This window comes from Etheostoma spectabile, unplaced genomic scaffold (assembly GCF_008692095.1).
Source record: "Etheostoma spectabile isolate EspeVRDwgs_2016 unplaced genomic scaffold, UIUC_Espe_1.0 scaffold379, whole genome shotgun sequence".
In the NCBI taxonomy this organism is placed as follows: domain Eukaryota; kingdom Metazoa; phylum Chordata; class Actinopteri; order Perciformes; family Percidae; genus Etheostoma; species Etheostoma spectabile.
Window position 1 is genome coordinate 645337 of NW_022605596.1, and position 18181 is coordinate 663517.

Genomic DNA, 18181 nt, shown 5'->3' on the forward strand with positions numbered 1-18181 from the left:
GGGGTTCATAACACTTGTTACCAAGTCGCCCGTCGCTGGATGTTTTCATGCTACTTGAATGTGACCAGTTGTATCACAACCACTACAGCTTAACTCAAGCCGTCGGGGTAAAGTAAAAGAAACCCTGTTTCTTACCACTAACAGGGCAAAATGGCACCACACATGAAAAAAAAAGGATCAAAGAGTCAAAAAATGGACAAAACAGAAGAAAAAGTTAAAAACCATCGATAAAATCTTCAACAAAATTGTTGTTTTCATTTTGACAGACAGACAACACAAGTTAAAAAGCTTCCAGTAGTTCCGCTTCCTCTTAGCCAAAAGACCCTCAAGGGCTTTTAGATCAGGCGTCCTTGTGTCCCTTTTCCAGAAGGGACCCCGCATGGCATGTGCATACGGCATGACGGGCAGTCTGTTTCCGCCAGTGGATCCCGGCAGACGCTGTTTGCCTCCCAGGTGATCGTCACCGACCTATACTGCCGCCTCCTTCATCAACCTGCTCTACTACCCCCTTCGATCTATCTTTCGAGCTGCACATGTGCAGGGACGTTCGCCCCGTGCACTCTTCTCACTTTGTTCGGTCACATCACTCTATGCACTTATGTCTTTTTGATTGACGGCCATTACCTTGATCAACCCCCCCCCCCCTCTCACCAATGCCACACGGTCACGGTGGAGCAACGCCCAGTTCCCGCATCTTGACACCAGTCGCCGCTGGCACACAACGAAACCGCCAGCGACGTTCTACTCGAGATGGATGCAAACGCAGCCACTGACTCTATCCGTCAGGAGATCCAGACCCCCCCACTTCTTCCCTCATGCTGCCGCAGGAGATCACCACTTCCATGATGAAGAGACGATGATGGAGGAGGAGGAGGCTGAGGAGTAGAGGGGGTCCATCCATAACTGTCCTGTTCCCTGATGTCGGTCTCCAGACACACTGACTGACTCCATCCCAGGACAGGAGTGTTTGGATTCTGCAAGAACACACGCTGCAGGCAGTTGGTGGCTGCGATAAACAAGAAAACAGAGTAGAGTTTGGGCGGGGGGGACACGTAAATAGCCTGTTTTCCCCACATTTCATTACTAAAGGTGACCCTCCTCCCCCCTTTGTTAACCCCATAGGCCAGGGATTGGCCTCCATGGCTGTTCTCCAACAGCTCCACGACTTTGAGCCTGCTAGATATCTGGGATGTCAGCGGGCACCAGCAGGCTCGTCGCTCTTCGCATTTCTGAACTCACACAAGCTTTTGGCCCTGAATCATCACAATGCTGGAGTTTGTGTTTTAACGCCCATGCGCTGAAACTAAACACAATCAAACGGTCTCCTCTCCATAAAAGTATATGTTTCATATTGCCCTTTCTACGGTGAGGTAGATATCCACATGAGACCAGCTTAGGAAATTCACCTACTATTTAACCCCGTAATTATCTTTATACTGTGTTGTAAAATAGCACCTACAATTACCCTAGCCTCACCCTGAGTCCTATTGATTTAAGTCTGCATTCATGTTTACGTAATGCAGGATATTAACACCCTGCACCACAGTTAAGCCTATTATCTCACTTGAGTGATACATCAAGTTAAATGAGCTATTCGGTTATTTTAAAAAATGAATGTTGAGTTATTTCATGGTCACAGTGAAAGAATGGAAGCCCATGCTGCCAGCGACAATACAATCCTGCAGGTTCAAATTTATAGATGCAGTCATGTTTTCGCCTTTATGAGACCTAGACCTAATTAAAGAGAACAAAGCTTTGACTTGATCCATACTAGACAAATTTGCATATTAGAAATTCACACTTTTGACAACTCATAATTTAAGGATTTTGTTGTTGTTAACAGTTAAAATATTCCCACGCAATTTGAGATACAATGTGTAGCTGAGTGAGATTTGTCCCAAATTTGACTCACAGATTTTTGACTAGTACCTCCCGATTATTATTCCACATGATAACTAACTCCTGTGGTAATGTAGATTCCGGTTAGTTTTGTTTTTGTCATTGGCCGTAATGGCTTTCCTTACCAGGGCGACCCACTGCCTCTGTCTGCTGTAAACATTGCTTACTGTGTGTTACTGGAACATGACTAGGTGCAATTGTTTTGAAGCTGAGAGTATTATTTACATGTTTTTGTATTTTTAAAGATTTCAGGAAGAGCTGTTTGCTCAGCAAAAACACAGTCTGATCTGCTGTTGGTGACAGCAAAGTATTGATGCCTCAGATGAGTGGAGCAGGTGCCTCATCTCTCTCTCTCTCTCGCTCATCTCGTCGTCTCTCGTCTCTCTCTCGTCTCTCTCTCACCTCTCTCTCCCTCTCTCCCTCTCCTCCCCCCCCCTCTTGTGTGTCTCGTCTCATCCGTTTGGACTGAATAGACAGATATGGACTTTGAGATTGTAACGTCCTGTTTGACCCTTTCAGCTCGGTTTGCACCTTGGGGTGCTTATCACGTTGTTTCCAGAATTTCAGAGCCAGCGCACCAATTGATATTAATATGTTTCCTGTGTCATATTATTATAGAAGTCTTTCAGAACTGTTTGCGCAGCTTGTTTGCTGTCTGCCGTTTGAAGCCTAACCTACACTGTATATCAAGCGTACTGAATGCAAAGTGGAGACTAAATGATTGGGTATTTTTCATTTTGTACACAGAAGTAATGGCTGGGTTGAATTCCATTTTTATTTTCTTGTTTTATTAAAATGTCTTTGTTGTAATAAGTTGAAAGCGCGATTGGCAGTGAGATGGTTTAGTCATGACTGATGTTGTTAATAGTTTTTGATCTGATAGATTGTAGCCACGTTTGATTTTTGGGGTCATCTGTCCCGCTTTACATCTGATGATTATGTTCTGAGTGATGTCTTCCAGCCACCAAATCTGCCACTGACAGCCGTTCTCGGTCGCTGTTTTCTCTAGTCGTCTCAAACACATCCCGCAGAACAGCTGTCTCCCCTCTCAGGTACTGTTCTTTCTACAACCTATTCCTGCTCATTTTCAGGTTTCTAACTGATTTTGAGGTTGTGCCAGAATAGTTACATGGTTTCATTTCCCAGAAAATACCATATTTTTTTGTTGTACCTGCACTTGCTGCGCTCCTCTTTCACCCCTGTGGGTTGTGAACTCTCTTTTTAGCTCCAGCAGTGAGAACATCTCCCTTGTGTTTTCCATCTTTTTGTTGAGTCCACATGCTCATACCTATGTAGAGACTACTCGCCATTCAGACAGAGTATGAGGTGTGTCCTGAAGTGTCTTTGGGATTTTTCCTTTACTTTGTAACCTATACCAGCACAAAAAAGATTATGTTCACAAAGAATGGGGAAAAAGCCAAAAAGCATTAAATGACTCTTTAAATTCCTTGAAGGTTGTTTTGTTTCTAGGTCGATTAATTTTAAAAAGGTTTTTAATTTTTCCTTTGTCCATGCAATGCTACCTGTACGCGCATTTGTTTTTCCCGTGATGTTGTAAGTTGCATTCACAGTCTCTTAGTCCAAATAAAATTTTGCTGTATACGACTACAAATGATACAACATCCAACCCTATTGCAGCCAATCACTTTCAAGTCTATTGGTGCGAGTCTGCTGTGCACCACATAAACAGATTTATTCTTCGTATGTGGTAGTGCAAGAATTTATGGGCCTGTATTTGAGATTTGTGACCAATTTGCTCTTAATTTCAAGCATGATGTCTTAAAAGTCCTGTAAATTTGCTTGGGAAACCTGAAGGAAAGGCCATTGAGCATGGATCAGCATCATCAAATTCTATTAGATTTTTGTTTCTTAAAAAAAAAAAAAAAAGGGCTTGTAATATCCGGTTCTAACTATGAGCCGGACTCCTGAGTCTGATGGAACAGGTTGTGAGGTCAAGGGAAAAATGTTGAGGTGTGTGACTGACCACCGTCCCTGGACCTGACCCTCTCAACCTCAGGCTCTGACAAACGCGTGCTGTCCTAGTCAGAATAACATCATTTAAAGCTCAGGTATAGAGAAAGGGTATGTACCCTGCCGGACAGGGTCAGATCTGTGCCTGGGGCACGGAAGGTGGGGGTAGAAGACCTCTGTAACCTTCAGAAGTTGGGTGAAGGGTTTTGAGGATTTAATGAGTAGTTTGCACTGGTTATTAGTATTCAATCATCCATTGTTGGCAGTAGTGGTCATTGAGATCAAGAGTCAGCTGTACAAGGACAACAGATACACTGTAGACTTTTATTGTAATTTTGGTACATCATACTAGCCCCATTACAGTACCATACCTACATGTTTTTATACGTATAATCCCCTTCGTGTAACATGCAAAGTTCCTTAATAAATTACCTTGATTCTGAAAAGCATACAAAATTAATTTATTTTTCTATTCCACTTTCTATGCTTTCTATAACATTAACCATTTGGATTTCTAATGACTTGAATCGTCTTATCACTACAGAGCATGCCTGCTTGTGTGTTACAGTACTACCGCAAATTCAAAATATCAGTAAATCCTGGAAATTAATGTTAATACCTATAATGCATGTCTTATTAACCGTATACCGAAAAGAAGTCTTACGTTAGTGTGAAAAAAAGGGGGCCATAGACAACACCTTTACATACTGAAATGACAATGTGGTGAGAAACATCAACTTAAAACTTAAAATGTGTGTATAATCTTTTGATGATTTGATGAACGACCCATTACACTCAGCCTAGGCCAAATACAGTTCCTTGCAAAAGTTCCCCCCTTGGCTTTTTACCTAATTGGTTACATACAGCCTTTCGTGTTTTTTTTTAATCTGACACTTTATGTGGGGATCAAACATAATTGGTGAAGTGAAATAGAATACAAAACTGAAAATGGCATGTGTAGTGTAATATTCACCCCCATGTTATGAACTCATAAAAGCTCTGGTGCAACAATTACCTTCAGAAGTCACATACCCTGGAGGTCTGTCAGAGTTCCCCAGCAGTAGACCTACGGTGACCCTGGAGGTCTGCAGAGTTTTCCCCATCAGGACCTACTTTGACCCTGGCGTGTCTGCAGAGTTCCCGCAGCAGAGACCTACGGTGACCCTGGAGGATCTGCAAGTTCCCCCATCAGACGACCTACGTTAACCCTGACGGTCTGCGAGGTTCCCCCAAGACCTACGGTAACCCTGGAGGGTCTGCAGAGTTTCCCCAGCCGAGACCTACTGTTCCCCTGGAGGACTGCAGAGTTCCCCAGCAAGACCTACGGTAAACCCTGGAGGGCTGCAGAGTTCCCCAGCAGAGACCTAGACGTGACCCGGAGGGCCTGCAAGTTCCCAGCATAGACCTACTACGGTGAACCCACTGGAGGATCTGCAAGTTCCCCACATAGACCTACGTGACCCTGGAGGATCTGCAGAGTTCCCCAGCAGAGACCTCGTAACCGCTGGAGGTCTGCAGAGTTCCCTCAGCAGAGACCTCGGTACCCTGGAGTGTCGCAGTAGTTCCCCTCATGCAGAGACCTAGGTAACCCTGGAGGGCCTGCAGGTTTCCCCAGCAGAGACCTACAGGTAAACCCTGGGGGTCGCAGAGTTCCCAGCAAGACCTACGGTACCCCTCCACAACAATCTCTGTATTTCTCAGTATGGCAATGAGTATTGGTAATGAATCTATTGATTTATGTCATTGTATCATGTGGCACCATCGGGACCGTGTTTGTTGTCATAGCTCTTGGAATTCCTCCCGGGGGAACAGAAACTACGCACTATATGCTTTACCTCAAGTCTGCCCAAACAGATACATTTGCTGGGACAAAGCCCCTGATTTTAGTCTTTATCTGTGCTATCAGGGCTTAGCGCCCCACCCAGGACGTGTTGTCTGTTGGTTTGAAAAAATACAAACAAGCCCAGCGTTTATTATTTATTTATTTGTTCTCCTATCCCAGAATAGATAGGTGGTGTCCGGACCTCCCTGCATACGCTGACAGCGCCTGTGGCAAGAGGACGTGGCTATGTGATTTTAACAACAACACTGGGATGCTTTCATTCATAAGCCCTCGTCAAAGAAGCAACATGGTTTCACCATACACACGCCATCCAGCCATCTTCATCCGCTATATCCAGGGTACGGGTTTTGGGGCAGAGCTCCAGGTAGGGGACACCCAACTTCCCTTTCCTGAGCCACTCAACCAGCTCCACTGGGGGATCCCGGAGCGTTCGCCATGCCAGGTTGGGATATAATCTCTCCACCTATCCTGGTCTTCCCCGAGGCCTCCTCACCACTGGACGGCGGAACACGTCTCCCTAGGGAGCGCCCAGGAGGCACCTTACCAGATGCCCGACCCACCTAACTGGCTCCTTTCGACGTAAGTAGCAGCGGCTCTACTCCGACTCCTCTCGGATGACTGGCTTCTCACCCTATCGCTAGGAAAGGGAGACGCCAGCCACCCTCCTGAGGAAACCCATTTCGGCCGCTTGTACCCTGGAACATGGTTCACGAAAAATGTAAATAGAAAAAGAAATCAAGATTAAAAGAAAAAAGAAAATTATATAACTGATCCAATGTTCCTTTATGCAGCTATTTCAAATGTCTTTCCTTTACATCAGAAATGTCCCACTGCTGGTGCATGTACAGTGGCTTGAGAACGTTTACCCCCCAGGCTAAAGTTGATTAAAAAGAGAAATAAATTTGATGGAAATTGATCTTAAAGCCTTTATTTATAATTAGGATATATAATTAGGATATAATAAGGATGCATAGATAACTGGCCTTTAATAATAAAACTCTGCTTCCATGGGAATTTAACATAGGGGGGTGTTAATATGACCACTGTATTTTAACATAGGGGGTGATACTTATGCCCTGTATTTTGACATAGGGGGGTTGTCTACTTATGCCCCCTTATTTAACATAGGGGGTGTATACTTATGCCCCCTGTATTTTAAAATAGGGGGGTGTATACTTAGCCCCCTGTATTTTAACATAGGGGGGTGTACTAAGTGCCCCCTGTATTTTAACATAGGGGGTGTATACTTATGCCCCCTGTTTTAACATAGGGGGTGCTTTAGTTATCCCCCTGTATTTTAACATAGGGTGGGTGTATACTTATGCCCCTGTATTTTAATCGGGGGGGTGTACTAATGCCCCCTGTACTTTAAATCGGGTGGGGTATACTTATGCCCCTGTATTTTAACATAGGGGGTGTATACTAATGCCCCCTGTATTTTAACATAGGGGGGTGTATTATTATCCCCTGTATTTAACATAGGGGTGTATACTTATGACCCCTGTATTTTAAAATAGGGGGGTATATAATGCCCCGTATTTTAACATAGGGGGGGTGATACTAATGCCCCCTGTATTTTAACATAGGGGGGTGTATACTTATGCCCCTGTATTTTAACAAAGAACATTTATTTATTTATTTATTTACAATACATCATTCACAAAGAAAATTGGTGTCCTAATTTTTTTGAATGAAGGCATTAAGATCAATTTCTAAAAGATGTTTATGTATTGATCTTTTTAATCAACTTTAGCGTTGGGGGTGTAAACTTTCTCAAGCCGCTGTAGTGTTTCTCTCACATGCGTATTATCCCCTCTCGGAAACACAGCTTCCTTATATGAATCTATAACTATAATCTTCCATTTATGGATTCTGCTGACTAGTGAAGGCCAGCCTGTCCAGCAGCATCATCGTGGTGTGGGACACGTGCACCATTACGTAACAGGACTCGGCAGCGTGGCCTTGGGGCCCTGGGGCCGCTGTCAGGGTCAAGCAGCTGTTGGCCTTCAGGCTGCTGATAACTGTTCCTCTGCTCGTTATCGCGGACGATGCAGACAATCAGCTGTCACCAGAAATATCCTTTTAATAAAGACCTTCCATAACTTTTCATTCTGTTCCCTGGGCGGCTGTAAGACTGTGGGCTCTACAATAGTTTAGCCAGTCTTTTATTACAATAAATAGATATTTTTTGCTCTGTGGGCAGAGCCATGTTTTCACACTGCTTCCATTTGTTTATTTATGTCACATTAACAGTGATCTGACAAAATGGAAATTATAGATGTTAAAGCAGCAGTGCAGAAGATTGAAATGCAAATGAAACAAGACTTAAGTAGTAAGTAGAGCCCGAATGATAAAGGAATGGTGGACATACAGACTATGTAACACCATCACTAACAGGGACGTTGTAGAGCGTCCTCTGGTGGACAGACTATGCAACGCCATCACTAACAGGGACGTTGTAGAGCGTCCTCTGGTGGACAGACTATGCAACGCCATCACTAACAGGACGTTGTAGAGCGTCTAGGTGGACAGACTATGCAACGCCATCACTAACGGGACGTTGTAGAGCGTCCTCTGGTGGACAGACTATGAACGCATCAACTAACAGGACGTTGTAGAGCGTCCTCTGGTGGACAGACTATGCAACGCCATCACTAAAGGGACGTTGTAGGCGTCCTCTGGTGGACAGACTATGCACAGCCATCGCTAACAGGGACGTTGTAGAGCGTCCTCTGGTGGACAGACTATGCAACGCCATCGCTAACAGGGACGTTGTAGAGCGTCCTCTGGTGGACAGACTATGCGACGCCACACAACGGGACGTTGTAGAACGTCCTGGTGGACAGACTATGCACGCTCCCTAACAGGGACGTTGTAGAGCGTCCTCTGGGACAGACTATGCGACGCCATCACTAACAGGACGTTGTAGAGCGTCCTCTGGTGGACAGACTAGCAACCCATCACTAACGGGACGTTGTAGAGCGTCCTCTGGGGACAGACTATGCAACACCATCACTAAAGGGGACGTTGTAGAGCGTCCTCTGGTGGACAGACTATGCAAGCCCATCACTAACGGGACGTTGTAGAGCGCCTCTGGTGGACAGAACTATGCAACGCCATACTACAGGGACGTTGTAGAGCGTCTCTGGTGGACAGACTATGCAACGCCATCGACTAACAGGGACGTTGTAGAGCGTCCTCTGGTGGACAGACTATGCACGCGCATAACAGGGGTTGTAGAGTCCTCTGGTGGACAGACTATGCACGCCATCGTAACAGGGACGTTGTAGAGCTCCTCTGGTGGACAGACTATGCAACGTCATCACTAACAGGGAACGTTGTAGAGCGCTCGTGGTGGACAGACTATGCAACGCCATCACTAACAGGGACGTTGTAGAGCGTCCTCTGGTGGACAGACTATGCAACACATCACTAACAGGGACGTTGTAGAGCGTCCTCTGGTGGACAGACTATGCAACGCCATCACTAACAGGGACGTTGTAGAGCGTCCTCTGGTGGACAGACTATGCAACGCCATCCTAACAGGGACGTTGTAGAGCGTCCTCTGTGGACAGACATGCAGCATCACTCAGGAAGTTGTTGAGCCCTCTGGTGGACAGACTTTGCAACGCCATCATAACAGGGACGTGTAGAGCGTCCTCTGGTGGACAGACTATGCCACACCATCACTAACAGGGAGTTGTAGAGCGTCCTGGTGGACAGACTATGCAACGCCATCACTAACAGGGACGTTGTAGAGCGTCCTCTGGTGGACAGACTATGCAACGCCATCGCTAAAAAGGACGGTGTAGAGCGTCCTTGGTGGACAGACTATGGCAACGCCATCACTAACAGGGACGTTGTAGAGCGTCCTCTGGTGGACAGACTATGCATCGCCAATGCTCACAACATGGTTGACCATCCATTTTTATTTCTTAAATATTCATTTATCAGAATCATTAATTTGTCATTTGAAATGATTAACTTTTTAAATCAGCCATTATAAATGCCGATACCAATTTATCAGGAAATGCCTAATATTTTTTTATTTGAGTATGACAAACAGACTAGAGTTTTCCATTCATAACACAGTCCCTCCAGAAATATGCGACTATGAGATTGCATAATCAGCCAAAGTTGGCATATTTACGGGGGAACCGCATTTTTTCAAATACGCCGCACTTTCGTCGCATCAATTGCCGATTTCCACGTAAAATAACGCGGGGCTTGCATGATTTCATAATCCAGCATTTTTGTTGCAAAAAAGTCACAAATATCTCAGCAGAAAGTTGAAAAATGTTGCGTTTACTTCACTTGAGAGCAGCCGTTTGTTTCCCCTGTTGCCATGGGAACGTTGTGAAGTGATATAATCATGTGACAAGACAAACAGTCTCTTTTTCATCAACCAGCAGTTTTTGCAAGTTCCTGCAATATAACTGCATAAAATTGCAGAAATATCCCACATAGCCCATCACATGCTTTAATAAAACGTGCGGCATAATCGAGGATTGTTGCAACGACTGATTATTGTGTTTGGCATTGAGCACATTTGTATATAAGATTGTGTGTGTGTCAACAGAAAATACTGTGTGTGTGTGTGTGTGTGTGTGTGTGTGTGTGTGTGTGTGTGTGTGTGTGTGTGGTTGAGAATATGACCTATGCTTCAAGGCCTAGCTAATCTCTTCACTCATTGAAAACGTGCTGACTGCGTTTCATACGCATTTATTAGAGGAGTTATGCTTTCATAAAGCTCTCTTCAGATTCCACCTGGTCTTCACGTTTGCATTTGACCACTCACACAGTTATTTGCTGTTTGACTTGATTCCCAGAGCAGTATTCCGCAGAGACAAGATGATACAGACAAGATATTTCATAAATTAATCAAACCATTTAACATAACTCAATAGAAAAAGGTCCTTGCATCCCAGAGCAGCGCATCACTTCCTGTCCCCGCTGCACGGAACACCAGTGTGTCACAAGGTAAAAAAGATGGCCGATCATCCCTCATTAAACCCTCCTGCTGAGTGCTGAGCCCCTGGTGGTTGACACAGGGTCTGAGGGTGTTGTGGGGGGGGGGTCCTCTGCTGCTCACTTTAGCAGGTGTCTCAGCTGGTCCTGGAGGTTTTTCGAGTGCTCCACACTGGAGGATGGGAGGGGGGAGTCAGTGCACGTTATCGGTGTGTGTTATGGCTTAGTGGTGAGACACTGATGTCAGCTCTTTCATACTGGAGTGTAGTGTTTAGACTTACTTCTTCTGGATGGCCTCCTGCCTTAGTGACGGACAGACAGACAGAGACAGACAGACAGACAGACACTTTCAATATTTACTTCCAATTTGAGCAAAGAAATACATGTGTGTACTCCCAAGCAGCTGATTGATACTTACTGGTACTGCAAGTGTGTGGTGATGATGGACATCTTTCTCAGACTCTGGAAGACAGATGATGATGTTGGATTGTGGATGCTACATACAAACACTGGCGTAATTTATAGGGGGATGGGGGGGGGATAATAACCCCCACCCCCAATCATTTTTTGTCATTTTTTTTCCCAAGCTTTTGTTGCTTTTTTTTTTCCAGAGATGATGTTGCTTTGTTGAGTCTTTGTCGCCTTTTTCAAAAATGTTTTGAACATTCTCCTGACGTTTGCGTCATCACTCCCCCCCCCCCCCCCCCCCCCCCCCCAACGTTTTGGCTCTTTTGGTTTTTTTTACATTTGTCACAATAGAATATGGAATGCCTTTGTCATAACACACTAGTGCAGTACCTGTGCAACAAGATTGAAGCAAAACCTTTACAGTGTCGACACGAATGATTTTAAGAAAATATAAAAAATATAAAATGTAAGTAGTGCAGAAGAAGAGAAAAAAAAAAAAGACGGGGCAACATAGTGCACAGTTCCTCAGAGCAACTATATACACACATATATAAAATAGTAAGAAAGATAAGATAAAGGGTTTGTATACACATACAACAATCTAGTTTGGTGTATCAAAAGTCTTAAATATTAAGTATTAAATATTAAATACTGCACTGTAATGAAAGTAAGTGGTTAAGGACACAAGTCCCAAAGTTGAACCCGCCCTTGCACACGACAGCAGAAAACTTTGTACTACTTCATTTAGCTGTCACACGCACAAACTAGAAACCCCCGTGATGGAATGTCATTTAACTCTTTATTCTGTGGTACTCCATCCAGTACTTTGGGGGGTATTCACTACCTCTATACTCTAATACTTACATCCTCAGAATGCAGGATGGCGTCCTCCTGAATGACCATATTTCTTGCTGCTTGACCAAGGAGCTGGAAAAGACATAATCTGCATCTGATTATTAGTATTACACAATTAATCTGTCAATGATTTTGTGAATGCATGCCCAGTACGACCAGCGTCTACTGTGCTGCCCACTGAACAGGAGCCTTTTATGGGTTAGGGTCTGGATCAAGGGGCACCTTGGTGGTGGGTACGATGGAGGGACAAGCGCTGGTCTAGAACCGTCCTGTCCGTGTGGGGATTGAACCGACGACCTCCCGGTCACGAGCTCGCTCCTCTAACCTTTAAGCCACCATTGTGTTCAAAAACAAAAAAAAGACACTTTTTTTCCTTCTTTTTTTTTTTAAACCCACAAATTTCACATTTCAAAGCTGGAATTGCAATACCGTGCCTAGGGCTGGGCAATATATCGATGTATCGATATCGCGATATGAGACTAGATACTGTCTTAGATTTTGGATATACTGTAATATGATAAGTGTATTTTCCTGTTTTTACAGGCTGCATTACAGTAAAGTGATGTCATTTCCTGAACTTACCAGACTGTTCTAGCGCTTCTATTATTTACCTTTACCCAGTTATTAAATCATTTCTGGAGAATATTTATCAAAAATCTCATTGTGTAAACACCATTTTGTTAAAGCACCAATAGTCAACCTTAAAATATTGTCACTATATCAACACCGAGGTATTTGGTCCCCGGCCCTACCCATGCCTGTGCATGAATTAATCGTTTGTCTGTAAAATGTCAGAAAAATTGTTAATAGGGAATAGGGCTAGACGATGAAGAGAAAATTAAATATCACAACCTTCTTGACTAAATACGTCGATGTCGACATTGCAACAATATTGTAGGATTGATGCTTTAACAAAATATTATTTACACAATGAGATTTTTGATAAATAATCATCAGAAATGTTGATTTAATGACAAAGCAAAGGCAAATAATAGAACAGCTAGAAAACAACATCACTGTACTCAGCCAATTAAAACAACACACAAACGACTGTGTACTACTACAGGTTATGTTTATTAAATGAAGCCCAACATATGACGCCCACAAGAAAAGGGGCGGGGCTAGAGCATGTCCTTCCTCATTGGACGGCAAAGAAACCAACAAGACTCGTCCTACATGTGATCATGCCAACAAAGAGCCAATAAGGACGGGTTTTACTCACAAGGGTGTCTCTAGAGTAGAAGGAATACAGGAGGGAGGGAGACAAGATTTCGGGGCAAAACTTTCGGAAAACTGCGTCTAGCCCGCTGCCGCATAATTCATCATGCTTTGTCTTATTATTTCTGTTTAATAAATCTTTGTGTTAACCTTTCATTGGGCCCAAGCCTCCTTCTACAGAGATTCAACGAACACAAAGTTAGTTATACAGCTACATGACTTAACAATGCCTCCATTTACTGTCGTGACGTGAGTAGAAAGATAAGAACGAGGCTCCGTAGGAAGGAGGATTCGTTCAAGGTAGGTCCCCAGAAATAAAAACAGAGTAACAATATTAAACAAACGTCGGATACCAAATGAAACAATTGAGTGAGGCTTTGTGTAGAGATGTTACAGAATGGAATTTAACATATGCTAGCGATTTCTAGTCGCCGACATATGTTGGTCTTCATTTAATATGCATAACCATTGATAGTACACAATCTTATGTGTATTGTTTCAATTACAATGTGCGGAATTACTTTAAATTGCCCATATTATGAAAAAAAAAACCTTTTTCTGGGATTTTGGGTGTTATTTTGTGTCTCTGGTGCTTCCACACGCATAGAAACACTGCTCCAACAGCCACTAGTTGACCAGAATCTCCAAAAGAACTACTTCCTGTCCCTGTTCTACTTCCTGTCCCTGTTGTGCAGGTATTCCACAAGTGGCCCTGGTCTAGAAGAAGTCTCCCAGCTGATCCCAGCTGCCTTGGACTGACCAAAGCTGGAGAAAGAGTTATCTAGCCGGGATCTAGATGGGATCTTACCGAGCTACTGAGCATGTGCAGCTCCCAACAAAGATAGGATAGAAGTGAGATGTCTCACTCTGGAGCTAAAACAGAGACCTAAACACACGGGGTGGACACAGGATCTGCAGCAATGTGCAGTACAACAAAAATATGGTGTTTTTTGAAAATGAAACCATGTTAACCTATTCTGGTACAACCTCTAAAATACAATTATGAACCTGAAAATGAGCAGAATATGGGCGCTTTAAGTTGCATATGTAAGTCTATTTATTTATTTATATGTCTCCCTGTTAATCACCGGCGTCTGTACGGCATCAACAGGGGTCGACATTGTTGTCTATGTGTGTGTGACGTCGAAAGCTGGACCTGGGAGTACAGCGGCCTGGAGTTCATGGGTAGTAAGTTTTGTTCCAGGGTACTTTCACGGGTAGAAGGTTATGAAAACACGAGTTACGGGTTCCCTGGAACGCAGCTGAAGTATTCAGATCCTTCACTTAAGTAAAAGTACAAATACCACACTGTAAAAATACTCTGTTACAAGTAAAAGTCCTGCATTGAAAATGTTTCTTTAGTAAAAGTATCAGGAAAATGTACTTGAAGTATTAAAAGAAAAAGTGCTTAATGCAGAAAAATCCTCACATTTTAGGAACTGGAAACAAATCAGTGCCATCACCAAGTGTTTATTAATTAATTATTAATAGGGGTTTATGGTTTAATCACAGCTGGACTTGTAGGCCGTCATATTGTTGAGTAGTTTAAGTTAACCTATAATAAAAGATCATGTTTTAAAAACTGCATGTGTTTTATGTGAAAAATCCTAATTTTTAAAGTAACTAAAGCGGTCAGATGAATGTAGTGGAGTAAAAAGAGCCATATTTTTCTCTGAAATGTAGCGGAGTAGAAGTAGAAAGTGGCATGAAAAGACCTCAAATTTGTACTAAAGTACTGTACTCGAGGAAATGTACTTACATTAGCTACACTGCGTTCTCATAACCTAACACACGTTATACGCTTTAATCAAATACGTTTTAGCCACATTAAAAAGCAATAGCAGTCTTAAGCTAACGGAAATAAAACCTAATGGACTGTGGTAAAGTTGGTTTTATATTGGACGTTGGATTTCGACACATTTGAAAAATCTATTAGGCAGCTTGCCCTTTTGATCTATTCGTATCAAAACACTTTGATGAACTAAGCCAATTCCCCTACACACTGCTCAAAGCTTCTTTTTTATATTTTAAACCCATCCTTTTAATTTCATAAATATTTTTTATGTACAAAAATGCTACACAAATGCTGCATAATAGCATTTTCGAATGTGTTGAATATCCAACGTCTAATATAAAACCAACTTTACCACGGTAAAGGACCAAAAGGTACATTTTGAATCCCTACTGATGGAGTCAGGGCCAATTACAACGTTACTGACAATGCTTTTATTTTGAAAACACAATGACGTCGCCGTTTGTTCTCTAGCTAGCTAGCTAGCTAGGTTAGCTCGTTGCCATTCAGATAAAGCTACAGCAACAGATTTCTTGGGATTAAATCACTCCTATCGTTTTACCTCCTGACTCCGGGAGCCCTTCAGCACTTGACGGGTCAGTGCAATCACATCCCCGCTACAGGAGCCCACTTTATCGGATAGTAAGCCTTTGACAGACTGGCCAAACCGCGGCTGGGACTCAGCTGACGCCATTTTCTGTTTTGGCTAGCTATGGTGCGTGGGCAGGGTCAAAACACACAGCAACGCGCCCACATTACAGGATTACAATAAGAACTGTATCACTTTAAAAATTCATAATCTCGCAGAACTAAAAACGAATGAATCGAGTTTTCTTTGTGTTTCATTTTCACTCATTCATATCTAACAAGGTCATTCTCAGCGTCACAGTTTGACTCCTGTCGTCAATAAAGTAGAAATACAAATACTGCACTGTCAACATTTTACTTCAAGTAAAGTAGGCTACAAATGGTATTATTAGTAAAATAGGTTAAAAAAAAAAAAGTTGCATTATTGTACACTTTTAGAAAATGTATCCACGTGTTCTTTGATTTGATGAGGAGGAAGAGAGGCTCCAGGTCCAATTGAAAATGAACAAAAGGTTTGCAGTATCTAACAACTTGTTACTTGAATCAGGTTCTGTTTAAATCAATCACTGTTGATGAGTCAATACAAAGGGTTAATGGTTTCCATTTGAGTGTAGAGTAAACTTTGAAAGGAATGTTTATGTGAAAAAGTGATGAGTGGATAAAGATACCCGGCATGTGATGTTATCCTAAAACATGACCTTTACTACGGCCACATGGCAAACCTGTGTGTGACCCAAACATATCCTATATAAAGTGCTTCTAAGATATTTAAAGGCAGAGTGTGTACATCTGGCGGAGACACTCTCAAAGCGTCTGCAGAGCTTGTGAATTGAATCTTTGATATAATTCTGTTAATCAGGACACATCATCCTGCATAGCTGTTCAGACAGCACAGGTTTAATGAAAACAGCACGATGAAGATGACAAAACAGACAATAAGACACAAAACATGATAACACTGCAGCCGACAGTGGTCTGAACGACATGGTCCCCCTGCAGAGACATGTCGACCCATTGTCATTAGTCCGTTGTTGGCGCGGTAACATGTTGAGGGCATCTCAGAGGCTGTCATAGCAGCCTGAGAACAGTATGGGGCACACCTCTAACATGCACATTGGGGGTTCCTCCTGGACACAGATCAAAAGCCATCATGCAAATGAGAAAACCGCAGGGGGGGTGGAGATAGGATACTTCCTAGGGGGGGCAGTAGCTCAGTCTGTAGGGAGTCTGTAGGGCGATGGGTTGGGAACCGGAGGGTTGTCGCTTCAAGACCCCGTACGGACCAAATAATGGAGTTGGGATTGGTGAGAGATCGGTGGAGAGTTGCCATTTCACTTCCTGGGCACTGCCAGGTGCCCTTGAGCAAGGCACCGTACCGCTCAGGGCGCTGGTCCAGCTGGCAGCCCACTCACTCTGACAGCTCTCCATTTGGGAATGATTAGGTTTTGAACGTGTGTGTATTTCAGGCCTGTGTTTAGTGGTTACTAACAAACAGAGTAAATGTAATTTCCCCACTGGGTATCAATTAACAGTATTAATTATTATTATTATTAAACAGCATGATATGAAGCTACACCATTGAATTAAATCACATCTTCTCAACCCAACTGCGGCACACTTAAACAGACATACATTGTATTCAAAACATTGTTTTTAACTTTTTTAAAGTAACAATACCATATTATTGTATTGATTTGTTGAATTGCATATTCTTATATTGTGTTATATAAGCAGCTATTCTTAGTGCAGCTCATTAGATCTCCTTACTACTGGGTAGTTTACCAGTATCTCCTATTTTATGAACTGCTCATATGTAGCCTCTGTGTAGCTGTCAGATAATATTAGCCTTATTAGTGTACTGTTTTTATTTATCTCTGTTGGGGAAACTCAATTTGAATTGATTTAACTCAAAAATGGCAAGAAAATTGAATACTCAAGTACAAATAGGCTACCCCAAAATTGTACTTCAATGCAGTAATGCTCTTAGTTACTTTCCACCACTGCTGAGGATAGTCTATAGATAAATATATCTATAGACTATATATGTACTATGTCACAGTGTGCATGTGTCGTCGTGGTTTTTTGCAAGGATTCAGTGGATCAGGTGTCATCTTATCTTGTTGTAGTTGGCTCCGCCTGAAGAATTCCGAGTCAAGGATTTGGCATTGAAGGAGCTGCATAAAAGGCGGCCCCTGCAGCCGCTCAGGGCCTTCCTGCAGAGCTGCTCTCTGTGATGCTTGGCCTCCGCTGAGACCGACCCCTCCGTCAGGGCCCTCTGCTGCGGGTATGGCTTGGTTCCTGTGTCTGTGTGTGCTTTTGGTCGTGGGCTTGGTTTTGCTGGCGCTGCGTCTGAAGCTCAAGACGTCCGCTCGTGGCCCCCAGGAGCTCCCCCATCTCCCAGCACTACCCCTCATCGGCAGTCTGCTGAGCCTGCGGAGCCCGCACCCTCCTCATGTGCTCTTTAAAGAACTGCAGAAGAAATACGGACAGACGTACTCTCTGATGATGGGCTCCCACTGCGTCGTCATCATCAACCAGCACGCTCACGCCAAAGAAATCCTGCTGAAGAAGGGGAAGATATTTGCAGGAAGACCCAGAACTGTGGGTAGACCTCTTCTTCTTCTTCTTCTTCTTCTTCT

General features: G+C 43.3%; 2 protein-coding genes across 3 annotated transcripts in view; one reads left to right on the forward strand and one right to left on the reverse strand.

Moving 5' to 3' along the window:
• Positions 1 to 9882: 9882 nt before the first annotated feature.
• On the reverse strand, positions 9883 to 15695 carry borcs7 (BLOC-1 related complex subunit 7). Of its 2 annotated transcripts, XM_032511514.1 has the most exons (5): positions 15517 to 15693; positions 11954 to 12016; positions 11100 to 11143; positions 10963 to 10983; positions 9883 to 10853 (listed from the first exon to the last, which is right to left on the reverse strand). In XM_032511514.1, the coding sequence occupies exons 1-5, from the start codon at positions 15646 to 15648 to the stop codon at positions 10802 to 10804; spliced, it is 312 nt and encodes a 103-aa protein (XP_032367405.1). In that variant the 5' UTR covers positions 15649 to 15693; the 3' UTR covers positions 9883 to 10801. The 2 variants fall into 2 exon arrangements, with proteins under 2 accessions (XP_032367405.1, XP_032367404.1); XM_032511513.1 differs by lacking the exon at positions 11100 to 11143 and having other exon boundaries at positions 15517 to 15695.
• Positions 15696 to 17828: 2133 nt separating this feature from the next.
• Positions 17829 to 18181, forward strand: part of cyp17a1 (cytochrome P450, family 17, subfamily A, polypeptide 1) — a 12983-nt gene continuing 12630 nt past the window's right edge. Inside the window, exon 1 of the mRNA XM_032511512.1 lies at positions 17829 to 18143. Coding sequence (XP_032367403.1) covers positions 17829 to 18143 — 315 coding nt within the window. The remainder of the gene's footprint in view (positions 18144 to 18181) is intronic.

What these genes read in the sequence shown, in the direction of transcription:
- borcs7 (XM_032511513.1), bottom strand. Translation starts at nt 15,648, where the DNA reads ATGGCGTCAGCTGAGTCCCAGCCGCGGTTTGGCCAGTCTGTCAAAGGC. An exon ending in CCATCCTGCATTCTGAGGAT is followed by an intron (nt 10,984 to 11,953) that starts GTAAGTATTAGA and finishes TCCGTCACTAAG; the next exon opens with GCAGGAGGCCATCCAGAAGA. An exon ending in CAGGAGGCCATCCAGAAGAA is followed by an intron (nt 10,854 to 10,962) that starts GTAAGTCTAAAC and finishes CCCATCCTCCAG; the next exon opens with TGTGGAGCACTCGAAAAACC.